The sequence below is a fragment of the Bolinopsis microptera genome, chromosome 11 (genome assembly GCF_026151205.1).
Source record: "Bolinopsis microptera isolate Bmic1 chromosome 11, MBARI_Bmic_1.0, whole genome shotgun sequence".
Lineage (NCBI taxonomy): Eukaryota > Metazoa > Ctenophora > Tentaculata > Lobata > Bolinopsidae > Bolinopsis > Bolinopsis microptera.
Genome location: NC_087082.1, coordinates 435,939 through 453,780, shown reverse-complemented (window position 1 = coordinate 453,780; position 17,842 = coordinate 435,939). Strand labels below are relative to the sequence as shown.

Sequence of the window (17,842 nt, the reverse complement as noted above, 5' to 3'; positions counted from 1 at the left end):
GAGACATTTTACTGTTACGGTTCTTGGTTTTTAACTCAAAGTGTAAAAAGTTTAATAATGCTTTTATGTATTAAAACAGCTTTCTTTGTAGATTGTAGAGAACCTCAATTTGATTGTTTTAATTTTCAAAAAGGTGAACTCAAGGACAACGTAAATTTACTACAAGTACAAGGAAGTATTATATTGAATATTAGTGCCAAGTAATATGCCAAGTTGGTAGGGATAGCCTTGATAATCTTATTTTTCGCAAATTAAGTGAAAAGGTTCATGTAGTCAATAATCAATATTAAGCAGAGTAATTGGTCTCAAATTCTTGATTTAATTCGGTTCCACCGGGGTTTAGGCTTGGGTAAAATTGTAAGTGTAAAAATAACTATGGCTATTCTCCTCTGTCCATTGCACACGTCATCTAGTGGCCCCCAAATTTATTCGAAGTAGCGCGGGCCGCTTTCTTCTCGAAATGTTAGCCCGAGGCAAGTGCTAAAAAGTTGAAAGTAGCGCGCGCCAGGCTAGTCCATTAACAATGGACAAATTGTGAGCACCTTGTATTGTATGTACTGTATGTATCTAGAATTGAACTCCGATAAAACTTGTATCAGACATCTGCAGTTTAAGTTTAACTCCGCCGTGATCTGTCATCTGTGCTTTTTTTTTACTTTTTGGTCAATAAATAATTGTCATAAATATATTAAGCCAATGCAGTGATATTTTTTTAATTATTTTGATTGTTACAAAGCAGATAATAGATATATTATATTTATATCATTATGCTACCTTACTGTTTAGCTCACACTACAACTTAATCACACACTTAATACACACTACAACTTAATCATTAATCCACAACCGAGTTGGACTTTCTGTACAGGGGTGTAGGAAGCGGGGGGCACTTCAAAAGATATTTCTCAGACATCAGATAACTTGTAGTTTTACCATCTGCAGCTAATTTATCTGCATTGCAGTAAGACTATGTGCAGAAAAGGGGCCAACTTTTTTGACCCCTTTGTTCAGACAATAACAAAATTTGGACATTTTAAAAGATATTTCTCAGATAGCTGTTTAGTTTAAGGCACATTGGTTAATTGACACAGTAACGCATCGCGCTACAAGCTCATTGGTAGCATAAGTCGGTACCATTTGTAGCTAGGTCATCTGCAAACTGTGTACAATCCATTTTTGTCCAAATTTACATTTCTCATTGCTCAATTCATTCCTTAAAGCAAATTTGCTGAAATTTCTCCGAATGACTACAATGTGCAATCCTTTTCTCGTTCCTTTTTCGAACAACACTTTCGCTTGACGGATGTTTGATGTTACTCGTCTGAATTTCTTCGAAGTAGCGCGCGCCGCTTTCTTCTCGCGCGCGCCGGGCCAGATCATTAACAATGGTCAAAACTTTCACAAGAACTGCTGGCATGCCCTAATGTAATATGCATAAAATCGTATTATTTAAATCGGTCTTAAAACGGTGTTTGAAAATGATCTCTATTGTCAAATTATTTTTACTGTCACCTTGTAGCGCGATGCACTACTGGGTCGCGCCGCGCATCAAATAATTCTTCTCGCAACCACTTCGGTAATTCAGCGAGATGCACCACTGTGCCTCACCGAGCTGCGAAGGATTGACATCGTGAATCAACTGTCACCAAGATGTAATTAGGCTTTTTTCAAAAGCAAAATGCTTTAAAAAATTTGCCTTCGGCAAGCTGTATCATGTATGGCCGGTAGTACTAGTACGTCATTGCTAGTATTTTGCCAATAAAATTTTAACATGAAGCAGGTTTCGACCATACATGATAGACCCTACCATATCCTTCAACTTTTTTTACAGCCATGGTTGACACTGAATGCTTTATGTTGTCTGCACATTAAACTTTTCTCAACGCATGATCATGACGAACTTTTTGAAATTTAAGCTGTGGCGCAAAGTTGAAGTGCGCACTAGTACTACATAAACATTATAAAAACTTTAAAATTTTGAAACTCATTCCACATTCCTACACCCCTCTTTCTGTACTAAACTGTACCATGGTGCAATATTTGACGATTGTCTCGAAAACTGACTAATGACTGATACTGATAGAATTTTTTTAAACTTTCCAGATAGTTGTAAATATATTTAAAGTTTGTAGCGCGATACGTTACTATGCTGCGCCGCGCACTCAATATGAGGCTTCTCACAGCGAAAGCCGAGCTGCGATGAATTGACATCGTCAATTAAATTTAAAGTTATTTACTGCGAAACACTCGATTTTCAACCTTTTGATTTGGCACAGTTTTGACGAAAGTCCTTCTGCCACAACCATAATAAACTTTATGTCCACGTCGGCTGCGGTGACGTTCTTATAGAAAATCTCCAACAAACTGATTCTTATAGAATCAGTTTTGAAATGAGACCAGAGACGCACAATACAGTGCGCGCGTCTAATTAAATTACGTTAATTATTACTTACAGCAGGTCAGCAGCAGCAATTACCTGGGGACCCCAGTAACAGCAGCAACTGCAAACACAATGCAGTCGTAAAATATTTGTTCCAAATATTGACCAAGACCGTCGGGCGTCGACGATTCCAACTCGGCGCGCGTCTTTGTTGTTTGTACTTGTAGGTTATAAACTAACAAGCTAAAAGCTCCATTAAGAAAATTCTGACAGCGACTATTAACATGGGTGGCGGACCCATAATCAAATTTTTGAATATTTTTATAAAATATATTTGACCATAATCATGGGTAGAGTGGACCGCTGCCAGTGTCTCTCTTTCCCAAACAAAAGGCAATGATATCAATTTGAATGACCGTAATCAAATGCAAAATGATACCGAGAGTAAAATTGGTCGCTCGCTTTCCCCATTCATTTACAATTGCAATAGATTACATGTTATAAATCGAAACTTATTACAATTTGTAAGCCGTGAATGAAATGTGAAAGGGAAAAGCAAGCGACCGATAATTTCATTCTCGGTACTATTCAACTGAAATATAATAATAATAATATTATTAACTTATGGCTATAACTGGTCCTGTTAATATTCAGATTCTCTCTAAACCAAAAGACAGTCCAATACAATTAAGCATCTGGGTTGATTGGGCCATCAATAAAAGGTTTGTCAGTCAGGTAGATACTGTTCTCAGCGGGCATGTAACTCTGTAGTTCTACTAAACTTATCGTGTTGATTCCTTCCTTCAACCAAACTCCTGCAACAATGAGCAGGTTCAGTAGAGCCCTCATTTGCTAAAATTAACATTTACTAGTACAGATATAATCTTTAACCAACTGTGAGTAAAATTAAAAACATTGGAGATATGTGTTAACTAGATATGATTACCGGGTAAATATAGAGTGTATTGTGGTCCGGCATCAGGCCAGTACCGTCCTATCAGGATACGGTTCACAAGGAGGTAGCCTTTACTCCAACTCCTCGTTATATCTGAGCAGTGGAAATGGTCGTGATTGTTATAGAATTTAACTTTAATTTAACTTCAACATTTAACTTGAAAAGTTGAAACCAGGCAGTAGAGTAATTCATGCTTAAATTTGACACATTATTAAGGGTAATCGTTCTTCAAAGATCGTTCAAATATTGCATCAATTAATTTTTACTTGAACACTTGATGGATGTTACTCGTCTAAATTTCTTTCGTGACCAAAACGGTTTTTTGCCCATAACTCTCCAGGGAAGCAATTTAACCCTACGTCATGGGGGGTGATTTGGAATCAGCGTCCAAAAATACACCGATCCAGATCACTTTCATGCCCAAAGGGCCTTTTCACAAGAATTTTCTTAAAATTTGGGCGAGCGATTTAGTAGGAGCGCAACTTGAACGCTGGAAGCCCTAGCGTTCATGATGTTCGTTCAATAAATAAAGTCCGATAACAGATATGGTATTTGAAAAAGATAAGTTTGCGTGCTGAGTCTAAATAAATTGTGCAGACCACCTCCATTGGAATTTGCATTTGCTGGACTTATGTACATTTCTTAGTCTTAACATCTACCGTAAACATTTCAATGTTATCCTCTCGCGGGCTATTTTGGCCCAGCCTCTCTTTAAAAACAAATTTTTAAATTTAAAAATCTATCTTAAAAAAACTTTACTTACTCAAACAGGCTGCGGAACAGATCGCGAAGGCCTCACAGTCACGCTTATAAAATTTTCAAATGGTGAACATGAAGCAGGCTTGTCCGCCGTGGCTAAACCAGTCGGCGGCGGCGTGGGCCCTAAACTCACCAGCGGCGGCGGCGTGAGATCGACCTTGACGGATGTTACTGGTCTAAATTTCTTCGAAGTAGCGCGTTGTATCACGTGGTGACCCCCACTGTCGCTTCACTATTATCGTCTTCACTGTATCGTCTTCGACGATACAGGGGGAGCCGCGCACTTCGTGCGCGGCGGGTCATACAACGTATGACAAGTAGCGCGCGCCGCCTTCTTCTCCGATGGCAAGTCACAAGTGCTACGAAGTAGCGCGCGCCGGGCCAGATCATTAACAATGGTCAAGATCGACCCTGAGATCGACCCTGAGATCGACCCTAAAAATTTGGTCTATTATAATTATTAGGCAGTGCGCCATCGACAATAAGACGCGCGCGCTGACCATTGACAATTAAATGGTTTTTTAGCTCTTATTTCGGCCAGCACATTATTTTGGAAACAATCGAAAAGTTATAATACTTCCCATATAACAATTTTGTTGAAATTTGGTCAGCTTACGTAAACATTTATGTTATACTGAACCTAATTTAGTTTGAGCAATTTCGATGCTCAGAATTTGAGTTATCAACGAATTTATACCTATTTTGTCATTTTTAGACCTCTTAGTCAAGGCCAATCTCTCCCAACTAAATTAGGTTCGGTAGTTAAGTATGATTGGAAGGTTCTGACAAATTTTCAGCATGATTCATGTTCAGGAACCGAAGATATGACAGAATAATACGACAAAAATCAACGAATTTCGTCAAATTACGCGACTTTTACACCTAATTTTGCTCCAAAAGCCGCGCACCATCAAATATGGCACCTAGGCGAAACTCACTGATCATTCCAAAAAGGTATGATAAATTTGGTACTGTGAAAATTCTCACAGTCTCTAGAAAACGATGGTACAAAAATTTTGAAAATCCGAGCAAGTTTATTTTTATCGTGCACCGCTTATAATTATGAATCTACATTATCGTGCTTTTTTTCCGACAAATACAATTAAAGTAAATTTGAGCTGTGCAAAAATTTGATTCTAATTTGATTTATTTATTTATTTAATTTTTCAATCTGCAAATTGAATTTTCAATGAAACTTCAAAAATTCGATTTATTCACGCCGTCGTACGCCAGGGGTGGTATCGGCGGCGTGCAGCGTCGTCAAATTGACCGGCGGCGTTTGGCGGCGGCGGACAAGCCTGTGGTTAAGGTTGTTTTCCAGATGATTGGTTTTGTGACGGCAAATATGCAGACTGCAAAAATGAAACAAACGAAGCGAAGAAGATTGTTAAGGTTTGTTAAATATATTCGAAATTTCAGTGGATTTCAACGCAATACGGCTGATAACGATTAACACATGTTTATTGAAAGCTTCTATAAGTTTTGTAGCGCGATGCGCTACTGTGCCGCGCCGAGCTGCCATGAATTGACATCGTCAATTACCTATAAGTTAAACTATCGTATCACTTATATGTTTTCAACCCAACTCCATTCAATACGGTCATGTTACGTTGAATCTTAAATCTACTCAATATTATCATCTTATGATATTTACTATGTAGTATTGACGGATGTTACTCGTCTAAATCTCTTCGAAGTAGCGCGCGCCACTTTCTTCTCGAAATATTGGCCCGATGGCAAATGCTACAAGCTACGAAGTAGCGCGCGCCGGGCCAGACCATTAGCAATGGTTAATATGTAGTATTAAGTTATAATTTTTAATAAATTCATAATTTCACAGTTATTCCCTAGCTGTTAGCCCCTTTACCTTCCTGCATACAAACAAATAAGACTACAAAAAGAGAAAGTCGAGAGGATGGGAGCTTCTACATTTGACATTCTAAATTGCTAATCTCGTTATTAGTGATTTAAGAATATCAATAATGGTGTCAACTGTCAATTCACATAAATACTTATTACTTATGTACTATTTGACCAAAACCCATAATTGGACCAAAACCCATGATTAGAGTGGACCGCTGCCAGTGTCTCTCTTTCCGGTTCCCAATCAAAAGTAAATGATATTAATTTGAATAACCGTCCGCAAATGCAAAATGATACCGAGAATGAAATCGGTCACTCGCCTACATGTTGCATTTGACTATACAAACTTGATTTATACTAAGCTCACAGTTTGTCAGCATCATTAGACAATCCAATTAGTAATTTAATTAGCAAGATTCTTATCTCGACCGATTAGTAAGATTCTTATTTCGACCAATTAGTAAAATTCTTGTCTCGCAGCACTCCATTTCTTATCAATTATCTAAACATTTCTGGCGCACTTTTTGCATCGTTTTTGAAATTTTAACTGCAACTGATAGATCATGGAAATTGAAAACATGTGGACGATTCAAAAATTAATTGAGCAGTGTGAAATACGTATTTCATCATTTTTTCACTTACTGACAAATGTATCCAGCAGTTGACTTTTTTCCAAAACAAATTCACCGCTGAAAACTGCCGGTCCTTTTGGTAGCAACGTTTTCCCTTTCCAGCTTTTCGCCTGCAAAAAAGTGTTATTTTAGCTGCATGGCCTAACAATATCGTTTTCAGTTTTGAACTCACTTATATATTTAAAACAATTTGATCGATTTTGTAAGTTGAATTTGTATATTTAGTTGTAAGAACGAAGGTACTGAAATCACCTTATAAGGATAAACAGAAGAAATGTGATCCGTTGTTCTGGAGGTGTCAGTTACGTTTATTTTGTAGTGGTTCCAGTGTGTCCAGATGCAACCGTTAACTGTTACATTCTTTAGCCCTTTGTACTCTGGTGGTGTCATCAGATTAATGAACGTTAAAAAACAGGGGGGGGGGGGGGGGGAATGATGAGATCTCTGAAGGGGGGGGGGGGGGGGGGGGGGAATGATGAGATCTCTGAAGGGGGGGGGGGGGGGGGGGGAATGATGAGATCTCTGAAGGTGTCCGCCGTTCAGAAGTCATGTAATTTGTTAAAGGATAGCACTGCTGTTATGATATTTCTAACAAAGCCTAGAGCTAGAATCAGACCAAATTATACCTGCGCTGTAGTCCAGCATTGCTTTACTGAAGCCGATATAACCCATATTCTCCACCATAATAGTAATTGTTTTGTGAGCGGTTATATTGAACTTAACCTCCTCCTCTCTCCTTACCACCTGAGTAACATGATTATAGGAATACAAGGAATACAAGGAATACAAGGAATACAAGGAATACAAGGAATACAAGGAATACAAGGAATACAAGGAATACAAGGAATACAAGGAATACAAGGAATACAAGGAATACAAGGAATACAAGGAATACAAGGAATACAAGGAATACAAGATGTGAGAAATCTTAAGTTACAACAGTAACTGTTTAGAGGGATTATTATTCACTATTATTTTATATATTTTAATTGGTCATTAGAACCACCTGGCACCGTCCAGCTTTCAATCATTAGATTTAATATTAATATTAATATTATAAGAGGACACGTGATTATAAGGGGACACGTGATTATAAGAGGACACGTGATTATAAGAGGACACCTGATTATAAGAGGACACGTAATTATAAGGGGACACGTGATTATAAGAGGACACCTGATTATAAGAGGACACCTGATTATAAGGGGACACGTGATTATAAGAGGACACCTGATTATAAGAGGACACGTAATTATAAGGGGACACGTGATTATAAGAGGACACCTGATTATAAGGGGACACGTGATTATAAGAGGACACCTGATTATAAGGGGACACGTGATTATAAGGGGACACCTGATTATAAGGGGACACGTGATTATAAGAGGACACGTGATTATAAGAGGACACCTGATTATAAGAGGACACGTGATTATAAGAGGACACGTGATTATAAGGGGACACCTGATTATAAGGGGACACGTGATTATAAGAGGACACGTGATTATAAGGGGACACGTGATTATAAGGGGACACGTGATTATAAGAGGACACGTGATTATAAGGGGACACGTGATTATAAGGGGACACCTGATTATAAGGGGACACCTGATTATAAGGGGACACCTGATTATAAGGGGACACGTGATTATAAGAGGACACCTGATTATAAGGGGACACGTGATTATAAGGGGACACCTGATTATAAGGGGACACGTGATTATAAGAGGACACGTGATTATAAGGGGACACGTGATTATAAGGGGACACGTGATTATAAGAGGACATGTGATTATAAGGGGACACGTGATTATAAGGGGACACGTGATTATAAGGGGACACGTGATTATAAGAGGACACGTGATTATAAGGGGACACGTGATTATAAGGGGCCACGTGATTATAAGGGGACACGTGATTATAAGGGGACACGTGATTATAAGGGGACACGTGATTATAAGGGGACACGTGATTATAAGGGGACACGTGATTATATTTATAAGAGGACACGTGATTATAAGGGGACACGTGATTATAAGGGGACACGTGATTATAAGGGGACACGTGATTATAAGAGGACACCTGATTATAAGAGGACACCTGATTATAAGGGGACACGTGATTATAAGGGGACACGTGATTATAAGGGGACACGTGATTATAAGGGGACACGTGATTATAAGAGGACACGTGATTATAAGAGGACACGTGATTATAAGAGGACATGTGATTATAAGGGGAGACCTGATTATAAGGGGACACGTGATTATAAGGGGACACCTGATTATAAGGGGACATGTGATTATAAGGGGAGACCTGATTATAAGGGGACACGTGATTATAAGGGGACACCTGATTATAAGGGGACATGTGATTATAAGGGGACACGTGATTATGAGAGGACACGTGATTATAAGGGGACATGTGATTATAAGGGGACACGTGATTATAAGGGGACACGTGATTATAAGGGGACTCGTGATAATAAGAGGACAAGTGATTATAAGAGGACACCTGATTAGTCGCTAGTTGACCCCTCTACCACACAATTTTGCTATTAAAGACATGAAGTTAAATTGGCAGCCAAAAAAATAATATGAATTTTGATATGATGGTTCAGATCGGTGGACTTATTTCACCTGAACAAAGCTCCCGTCGGTGAGAACATAAGCGCGGTCGTGAACCCCCAGTATCTCCAGTTCCACATCTATGAGAGGTTGCCCCGGAGTAACCTCGTGCTCGTACGCTAAAATACCTTCAAACACACCTAGCTGCTCCATTGTGTGGGGAAGTGGGGACTTCTTCACCAGCGTATCTAGGTGCAGAATTGCCTAATTATGTAAGTTAGTTAAATAATTAGTCAATTAATTGGTTGAGTGATCGATTATTTCTACTGAACGGCGCTTGCGACCCTGCCACTCCGCCATATCTTTATTCATTCAGTGTTTATGGACACTTAAGCCTGGTCCTCGGTAAGATTATTTAATATTTATGTTTCTGATGGAAGAAAGATTTGTGAAAATAATCTTAGTAGATAAATGTGTAGTGTAGTGTAGTGTAGTGTAGTGTAGTGTAGTGTAGTGTAGTGTAGTGTAGTGTAGTGTAGTGTAGTGTAGTGTAGTGTAGTGTAGTGTAGTGTAGTGTAGTGTAGTGTAGTGTAGTGTAGTGTAGTGTAGTGTAGTGTAGTGTAGTGTAGTGTAGTGTAGTGTAGTGTAGTGTAGTGTAGTGTAGTGTAGTGTAGTGTAGTGTAGTGTAGTGTAGTGTAGTGTAGTGTAGTGTAGTGTAGTGTAGTGTAGTGTAGTGTAGTGTAGTGTATTGTAGTGTAGTGTAGTGTAGTGTAGTGTAGTGTAGTGTAGTGTAGTGTAGTGTAGTGTAGTGTAGTGTAGTGTAGTGTAGTGTAGTGTAGTGTAGTGTAGTGTAGTGTAGTGTAGTGTAGTGTAGTGTAGTGTAGTGTAGTGTAGTGTAGTGTAGTGTAGTGTAGTGTAGTGTAGTGTAGTGTAGTGTAGTGTAGTGTAGTGTAGTGTAGTGTAGTGTAGTGTAGTGTAGTGTAGTGTAGTGTAGTGTAGTGTAGTGTAGTGTAGTGTAGTGTAGTGTAGTGTAGTGTAGTGTAGTGTAGTGTAGTGTAGTGTAGTGTAGTGTAGTGTAGTGTAGTGTAGTGTAGTGTAGTGTAGTGTAGTGTAGTGTAGTGTAGTGTAGTGTAGTGTAGTGTAGTGTAGTGTAGTGTAGTGTAGATAAATGTTTAGTATTAAACCCACCTGGTCCGATCTGAATAGTCAGTATTCCTGCTAATGTGAGCTTGAGGGGTATACCTCCCAATTTCTTAGAGTCCTCTGGTACCGGCATCTTGTTTCCCGGGAAGTACTTCTCTGTAACGTTCCTTATTGCCCAGTATTTATCCAATTTCACGTCGCCTGAAAACGGAGGAATGATTTTGGATAAGAATGAAACTCGAGTACTCAGGCAGTGAGGCTCTACTAATAGATACTTTCATAGCGCTTAGCCCAACAAATTAGTTTCTCATCATTCTCAGGCCTTGACAATTTTAGGCTTCATTCGTTTAGCTGTCAAGTGAAAGCATTTTTAGTCTCTCTCGAGATGGGTGAGATTAACATTACCCCATTCTGACTGTGGAGCATCGTAATCATAGCTGGTTGGATTAGCGATGAGTCCGCCTCTGTTCTGTGCCCCGCTCCACAAGCCGAAGTTGCTGCCTCCGTGCCACATGTACAGGTTCACGCTGGCCTTCAGACCCACCAGCTTGTCCAGAGACACTCCCAGTTTCTCAGCAGCTGAAACAGATCAGGTGATAGTATATGAGGTGGGAGGGGCGGGTTTACCTTGCTCGGACAGGGGAGCGTCGTAGTCGTAGCTTTGTGGTGTGAAGACGGTTTCGTAGTCACTAGCTCCAGTAGTATACATACTACTAGCTCCGCTGGAGAGACCAAAGTTGCTGCCTCCGTGAAACATGTAGAGGTTCACACTTACTGAGAGTGAGAGGAGCTTGTTGAGGGTCGCTCCGAGTGGCTCAGCAGCTGAAATAAGATTATTCCTTAAAGGAAAAATTACAGTCCATCGGTCATTTAAAACAGATGACGGATAGAATCAAGGATGACAAAAACCATCAAAAATGGATAGTGTAACATCTGGATTGTCATCATTTTGTCCCAATCCCTACATAAATATCCCAATTGTAAGAAGGCTGACTAGTAGTCAGTGACTACGTGTAGTGTAGTGTAGTGTAGTGTAGCTGACTACATGTAGGTACTGACCAGTAGTTTGATGAACCTTTCCGTACCAGTCACACCACCCAGAGTAAAGCTCACTGTTCACCACCGGACCCTTGCTCTGATGTCTCCTCAACCTGGCTAGGATCTCTGTAACGTTATCAGCAGGGGAGAAGTCTACAGTACCGAACAGAGGAGGCGTAATCCCGCAACTCAGTTCCCAGTCTCTCTTACCATCCGTTGTGAAGTACACCACATCCTTACCTGTGGGGACACTAATTACAAACTTCTCAACTCACATCTGGTGGAATGTTTGTGCTGCCAGTGATCCAGCCAGCCGGTGTAAAACTCTGAGTTAACGCTGGGTCCGTCAGGTTGGAACTTGCGCAGTTTCCGGAACTCGGCTGCTCCGTCAGAACCCACCCCGAAATCAATAGTGGTAAAGAGGGGCTCAGTGCCCTGCAGGGAGCCACATTTGTACCCTCCTGGTCCGTCCGTTGTAAAGTAGATGATATCTTTTCCTGGTTTTATCGGAAAGTGTTTTATATTTAGTTGGAGCTGGTTTAATTATGAGATTGTTCAATAAGATTTATTTTTGAAATACCTTTCAGGCGCGCTACCTTTCAGGCGCGCTACCTCTCAATTTTCACTCGTAGGTGGGAACACCACGGTAACACCATACTACCATAGTCACGTGGTGTAACACCATACTACCATAGTCACGTGATGTAACACCATACTACCATAGTCACGTGATGTAACACCATGCTACCATAGTCACGTGATGTAACACCATGCTACCATAGTCACGTGATGTAACACCATACTACCATAGTCACGTGATGTAACACCATGCTACCATAGTCACGTGATGTAACACCATACTACCATAGTCACGTGATGTAACACCATACTACCATAGTCACGTGATGTAACACCATACTACCATAGTCACGTGATGTAACACCATACTACCATAGTCACGTGATGTAACACCATGCTACCATAGTCACGTGATGTAACACCATACTACCATAGTCACGTGATGTAACACCATGCTACCATAGTCACGTGATGTAACACCATGCTACCATAGTCACGTGATGTAACACCATGCTACCATAATCACGTGATGTAACACCATGCTACCATAGTCACGTGATGTAACACCATACTACCATAGTCACGTGATGTAACACCATGCTACCATAGTCACGTGATGTAACACCATACTACCATAGTCACGTGATGCAACACCATACTACCATAGTCACGTGATGTAACACCATACTACCATAGTCACGTGATGTAACACCATACTACCATAGTCACGTGATGTAACACCATACTACCATAGTCACGTGATGTAACACCATACTACCATAGTCACGTGATGTAACACCATACTACCATAGTCACGTGATGTAACACCATGCTACCATAGTCACGTGATGTAACACCATGCTACCATAGTCACGTGATGTCACACCATGCTACCATAGTCACGTGATGTAACACCATGCTACCATAGTCACGTGATGTAACACCATACTACCATAGTCACGTGATGTAACACCATACTACCATAGTCACGTGATGTAACACCATACTACCATAGTCACGTGATGTAACACTAACCGAAATATTGTTGGAAGAAGGTTGTCATAAGACTGATGTAATCATGATCACAGCCGAATGAACCATACTCGTTCTCCACCTGCAGTCATTAAACATTATTTACCAGTTATTAATTAAAAATAGTTAATTAAACAGTCATTAAACATTATTTACCAGTTATTAATTAAACAATAGTTAATTAAACAGTCATTAAACATTATTCGGAACATTCCCTTGCCCTAACAGTTCAAACAGCTGGTATATGGCAAAACCCGAATATTATGTTGAACGTGGTCTCAAAGTTGAATATGAAAACTAACGGTTTACAAGTTACTGGAAGCTGATTGGCTAATGGTTGACACGTGTAATCTTGAGATTACCTGTATCATGATCACTGGACCTCCGTTTGCGTAGAGTAGAGGTTTTATTTTAGGTGCCAGCACTTCCAACCACTGGTTAACCGCTAACAGGTACTGTTTATCTGTCGTCCGCACCTGTCGCGAGTGCCGTTAAATCAACATTTAGGGTTAATTATTGTACTTATAGTCTTCTGTGTATTTGAACTTGCAGCCCATTTTGTCTTCTTTTATCTACGCTTTTTAACCGATACCAGTAGGTACACCTATAGTGTGCTACATATCAGTAGGTACACCTAGTGTGCTACATATCAGTAGGTACACCTAGTGTGCTACATACCAGTAGGTACACCTAGTGTGCTACATACCAGTAGGTACACCTAGTGTGCTACATATCAGTAGGTACACCTAGTGTGCTACATACCAGTAGGTACACCTAGTGTGCTACATATCAGTAGGTACACCTATAGTGTGCTACATATCAGTAGGTACACCTAGTGTGCTACATACCAGTAGGTACACCTAGTGTGCTACATATCAGTAGGTACACCTAGTGTGCTACATATCAGTAGGTACACCTAGTGTGCTACATATCAGTAGGTACACCTAGTGTGCTACATACCAGTAGGTACACCTAGTGTGCTACATATCAGTAAACTACTTACTTGAGATGTACGTCCCAGGAGCCAGGGAGGAAGACCCCCGAAGTTCCACTACTTACTTGAGATGTACGTCCCAGGAGCCAGGGAGGAAGACCCCCGAAGTTCCACTACTTACTTGAGATGTACGTCCCAGGAGCCAGGGAGGAAGACCCCCGAAGTTCCACTACTTACTTGAGATGTACGTCCCAGGAGCCAGGGAGGAAGACCCCCGAAGTTCCACTACTTACTTGAGATGTACGTCCCAGGAGCCAGGGAGGAAAACCCCCGAAGTTCCACTACTTACTTGAGATGTACGTCCCAGGAGCCAGGGAGGAAGACCCCCGAAGTTCCACTACTTACTTGAGATGTACGTCCCAGGAGCCAGGGAGGAAGACCCCCGAAGTTCCACTACTTACTTGAGATGTACGTCCCAGGAGCCAGGGAGGAAGACCCCGAAGTTCCACTACTTACTTGAGATGTACGTCCCAGGAGCCAGGGAGGAAGACCCCCGAAGTTCCACTACTTACTTGAGATGTACGTCCCAGGAGCCAGGGAGGAAGACCCCCGAAGTTCCACTACTTACTTGAGATGTACGTCCCAGGAGCCAGGGAGGAAGACCCCCGAAGTTCCACTACTTACTTGAGATGTACGTCCCAGGAGCCAGGGAGGAAGACCCCCGAAGTTCCACTACTTACTTGAGATGTACGTCCCAGGAGCCAGGGAGGAAGACCCCCGAAGTTCCACTACTTACTTGAGATGTACGTCCCAGGAGCCAGGGAGGAAGACCCCCGAAGTTCCACTACTTACTTGAGATGTACGTCCCAGGAGCCAGGGAGGAAGACCCCCGAAGTTCCACTACTTACTTGAGATGTACGTCCCAGGAGCCAGGGAGGAAGACCCCCGAAGTTCCACTACTTACTTGAGATGTACGTCCCAGGAGCCAGGGAGGAAGACCCCCGAAGTTCCACTACTTACTTGAGATGTACGTCCCAGGAGCCAGGGAGGAAGACCCCCGAAGTTCCACTACTTACTTGAGATGTACGTCCCAGGAGCCAGGGAGGAAGACCCCCGAAGTTCCACTACTTACTTGAGATGTACGTCCCAGGAGCCAGGGAGGAAGACCCCCGAAGTTCCACTACTTACTTGAGATGTACGTCCCAGGAGCCAGGGAGGAAGACCCCCGAAGTTCCACTACTTACTTGAGATGTACGTCCCAGGAGCCAGGGAGGAAGACCCCCGAAGTTCCACTACTTACTTGAGATGTACGTCCCAGGAGCCAGGGAGGAAGACCCCCGAAGTTCCACTACTTACTTGAGATGTACGTCCCAGGAGCCAGGGAGGAAGACCCCCGAAGTTCCACTACTTACTTGAGATGTACGTCCCAGGAGCCAGGGAGGAAGACCCCCGAAGTTCCACTACTTACTTGAGATGTACGTCCCAGGAGCCAGGGAGGAAGACCCCCGAAGTTCCACTACTTACTTGAGATGTACGTCCCAGGAGCCAGGGAGGAAGACCCCCGAAGTTCCACTACTTACTTGAGATGTACGTCCCAGGAGCCAGGGAGGAAGACCCCCGAAGTTCCACTACTTACTTGAGATGTACGTCCCAGGAGCCAGGGAGGAAGACCCCCGAAGTTCCACTACTTACTTGAGATGTACGTCCCAGGAGCCAGGGAGGAAGACCCCCGAAGTTCCACTACTTACTTGAGATGTACGTCCCAGGAGCCAGGGAGGAAGACCCCCGAAGTTCCACTACTTACTTGAGATGTACGTCCCAGGAGCCAGGGAGGAAGACCCCCGAAGTTCCACTACTTACTTGAGATGTACGTCCCAGGAGCCAGGGAGGAAGACCCCCGAAGTTCCACTACTTACTTGAGATGTACGTCCCAGGAGCCAGGGAGGAAGACCCCCGAAGTTCCACTACTTACTTGAGATGTACGTCCCAGGAGCCAGGGAGGAAGACCCCCGAAGTTCCACTACTTACTTGAGATGTACGTCCCAGGAGCCAGGGAGGAAGACCCCCGAAGTTCCACTCCGCACAGATGTACGGACCTACTCTGAGGATCAGCGCCATATCTGCAGCCTGCACCAGTTTAATGAACCTGCAGATATTGCAGTTTTAGTGTTTGCAGCCTGCACCAGTTTAATGAACCTGCAGATATTGCAGTTTTAGTGTTTGCAGCCTGCACCAGTTTAATGAACCTGCAGATATTGCAGTTTTAGTGTTTGCAGCCTGCACCAGTTTCATGAACCTGCAGATATTGCAGCTTTAGTGTTTGCAGCCTGCACCAGTTTCATGAACCTGCAGATATTGCAGTTTTAGTGTTTGCAGCCTGCACCAGTTTCATGAACCTGCAGATATTGCAGTTTTAGTGTTTGCAGCCTGCACCAGTTTCATGAACCTGCAGATATTGCAGTTTTAGTGTTTGCAGCCTGCACCAGTTTAATGAACCTGCAGATATTGCAGTTTTAGTGTTTGCAGCCTGCACCAGTTTCATGAACCTGCAGATATTGCAGTTTTAGTGTTTGCAGCCTGCACCAGTTTCATGAACCTGCAGATATTGTAGTTTTAGTGTTTGCAGCCTGCACCAGTTTAATGAACCTGCAGATATTGCAGTTTTAGTGTTTGCAGCCTGCACCAGTTTAATGAACCTGCAGATATTGCAGTTTTAGTGTTTGCAGCCTGCACCAGTTTCATGAACCTGCAGATATTGCAGTTTTAGTGTTTGCAGCCTGCACCAGTTTCATGAACCTGCAGATATTGCAGTTTTAGTGTTTGCAGCCTGCACCAGTTTAATGAACCTGCAGATATTGCAGTTTTAGTGTTTGCAGCCTGCACCAGTTTAATGAACCTGTACATATTGCAGTTTTAGTGTTTTCTAGCCGCAAAGGAGGTTAGTTTTTTTGTATTAACAATCTTCTTTGTTGATGACTTTTGGATCAAGAAAATGATTCAAAATTCTTAGACTGAGCATCACAAAAATAGATAATTTAGATTTTATTTCTTATTTGAAAACTAACTTGACGATATCGAAATCTCCTTCAAAGTTGTAGTGTCCAGGTTGGGGCTCATGGACATTCCATGCCACGTAGGTCTGGACAGCGTTTAAACCTGATGTTATTTAGGAACGTTTAAAATAAAATTTAGCCTTTTTAGTTGTAAGTTAGCCTTTTGAGATAATTACATGAAAATAATTTATAGAATACTGTTCCGTAAAACTGAAAAATGTGTAACTTCTATTCGATTCAGTTATAGCTTTCAAGTTCATAAAAAAGTTCATAAAAAAGCGACAATTTGTGTATTTTTAGTATAATTTCTTATCGGTATCCCATGTTGATGCCTTCTGAAATTACATAAAAATGACAAAATCAATTGCAACAAAATTGATTAATTAATTGCGACAAAACTAATTGCTCCAGCTCCTACCAGCAGATTTAGCAGCGGATATCCGGTGTTGCCAGTACTGGTGTGGTATGCGGAAGTAATGCATTCCTGCTGAAACATACTGGAAACTCTCTCCGTCCTTTACAAACCTGACGCAATATTTTTATCTGGTTATTTTACTTTTTTGAAAGATCCTCAACTGTTTGCGAGAAACTTTTTTGTTAATAAAATCAAAAATGACGTGACCGGTCACGTACGTTTACACGTAGGTCGTATTTATACAGTCTTATATAACCGTATATTATCTGATAGTAATAGGACTTCATAAAACTGTAGGACCCTATATTATGACTTAACTTAACTGTAGGACCCTATATTATGACTTAACTTCCTCACCTGTCGTTCTCCCAGTCTATGTAGAAGCCCCGTTTAGCATGACCCGAGCAAACCAGCAAAACTAACGCTAAAACAAAAAGCATTTTGTAAAATGAACCAAAGTTTAGACATCACCTCTTGTATTTCAATACACAA

General features: G+C 41.6%; 1 protein-coding gene across 1 annotated transcript; it reads right to left on the bottom strand.

The window, feature by feature from the left end:
* Positions 1-2,741: 2,741 nt before the first annotated feature.
* Positions 2,742-17,825, bottom strand: LOC134822699 (beta-galactosidase-like). The gene is made up of 15 exons (XM_063833895.1): positions 17,708-17,825; positions 17,354-17,460; positions 16,948-17,038; positions 15,911-16,028; positions 13,311-13,424; positions 12,952-13,030; positions 11,613-11,834; positions 10,705-10,878; positions 10,345-10,500; positions 9,229-9,404; positions 7,216-7,333; positions 6,842-6,966; positions 6,600-6,699; positions 3,327-3,428; positions 2,742-3,195 (listed from the first exon to the last, which is right to left on the bottom strand). Exons 1-15 carry the CDS (start codon positions 17,788-17,790, stop codon positions 3,068-3,070), a joined length of 1,893 nt encoding a protein of 630 aa, XP_063689965.1. The 5' UTR covers positions 17,791-17,825; the 3' UTR covers positions 2,742-3,067.
* Between the last annotated feature and the right edge of the window lie 17 nt (positions 17,826-17,842).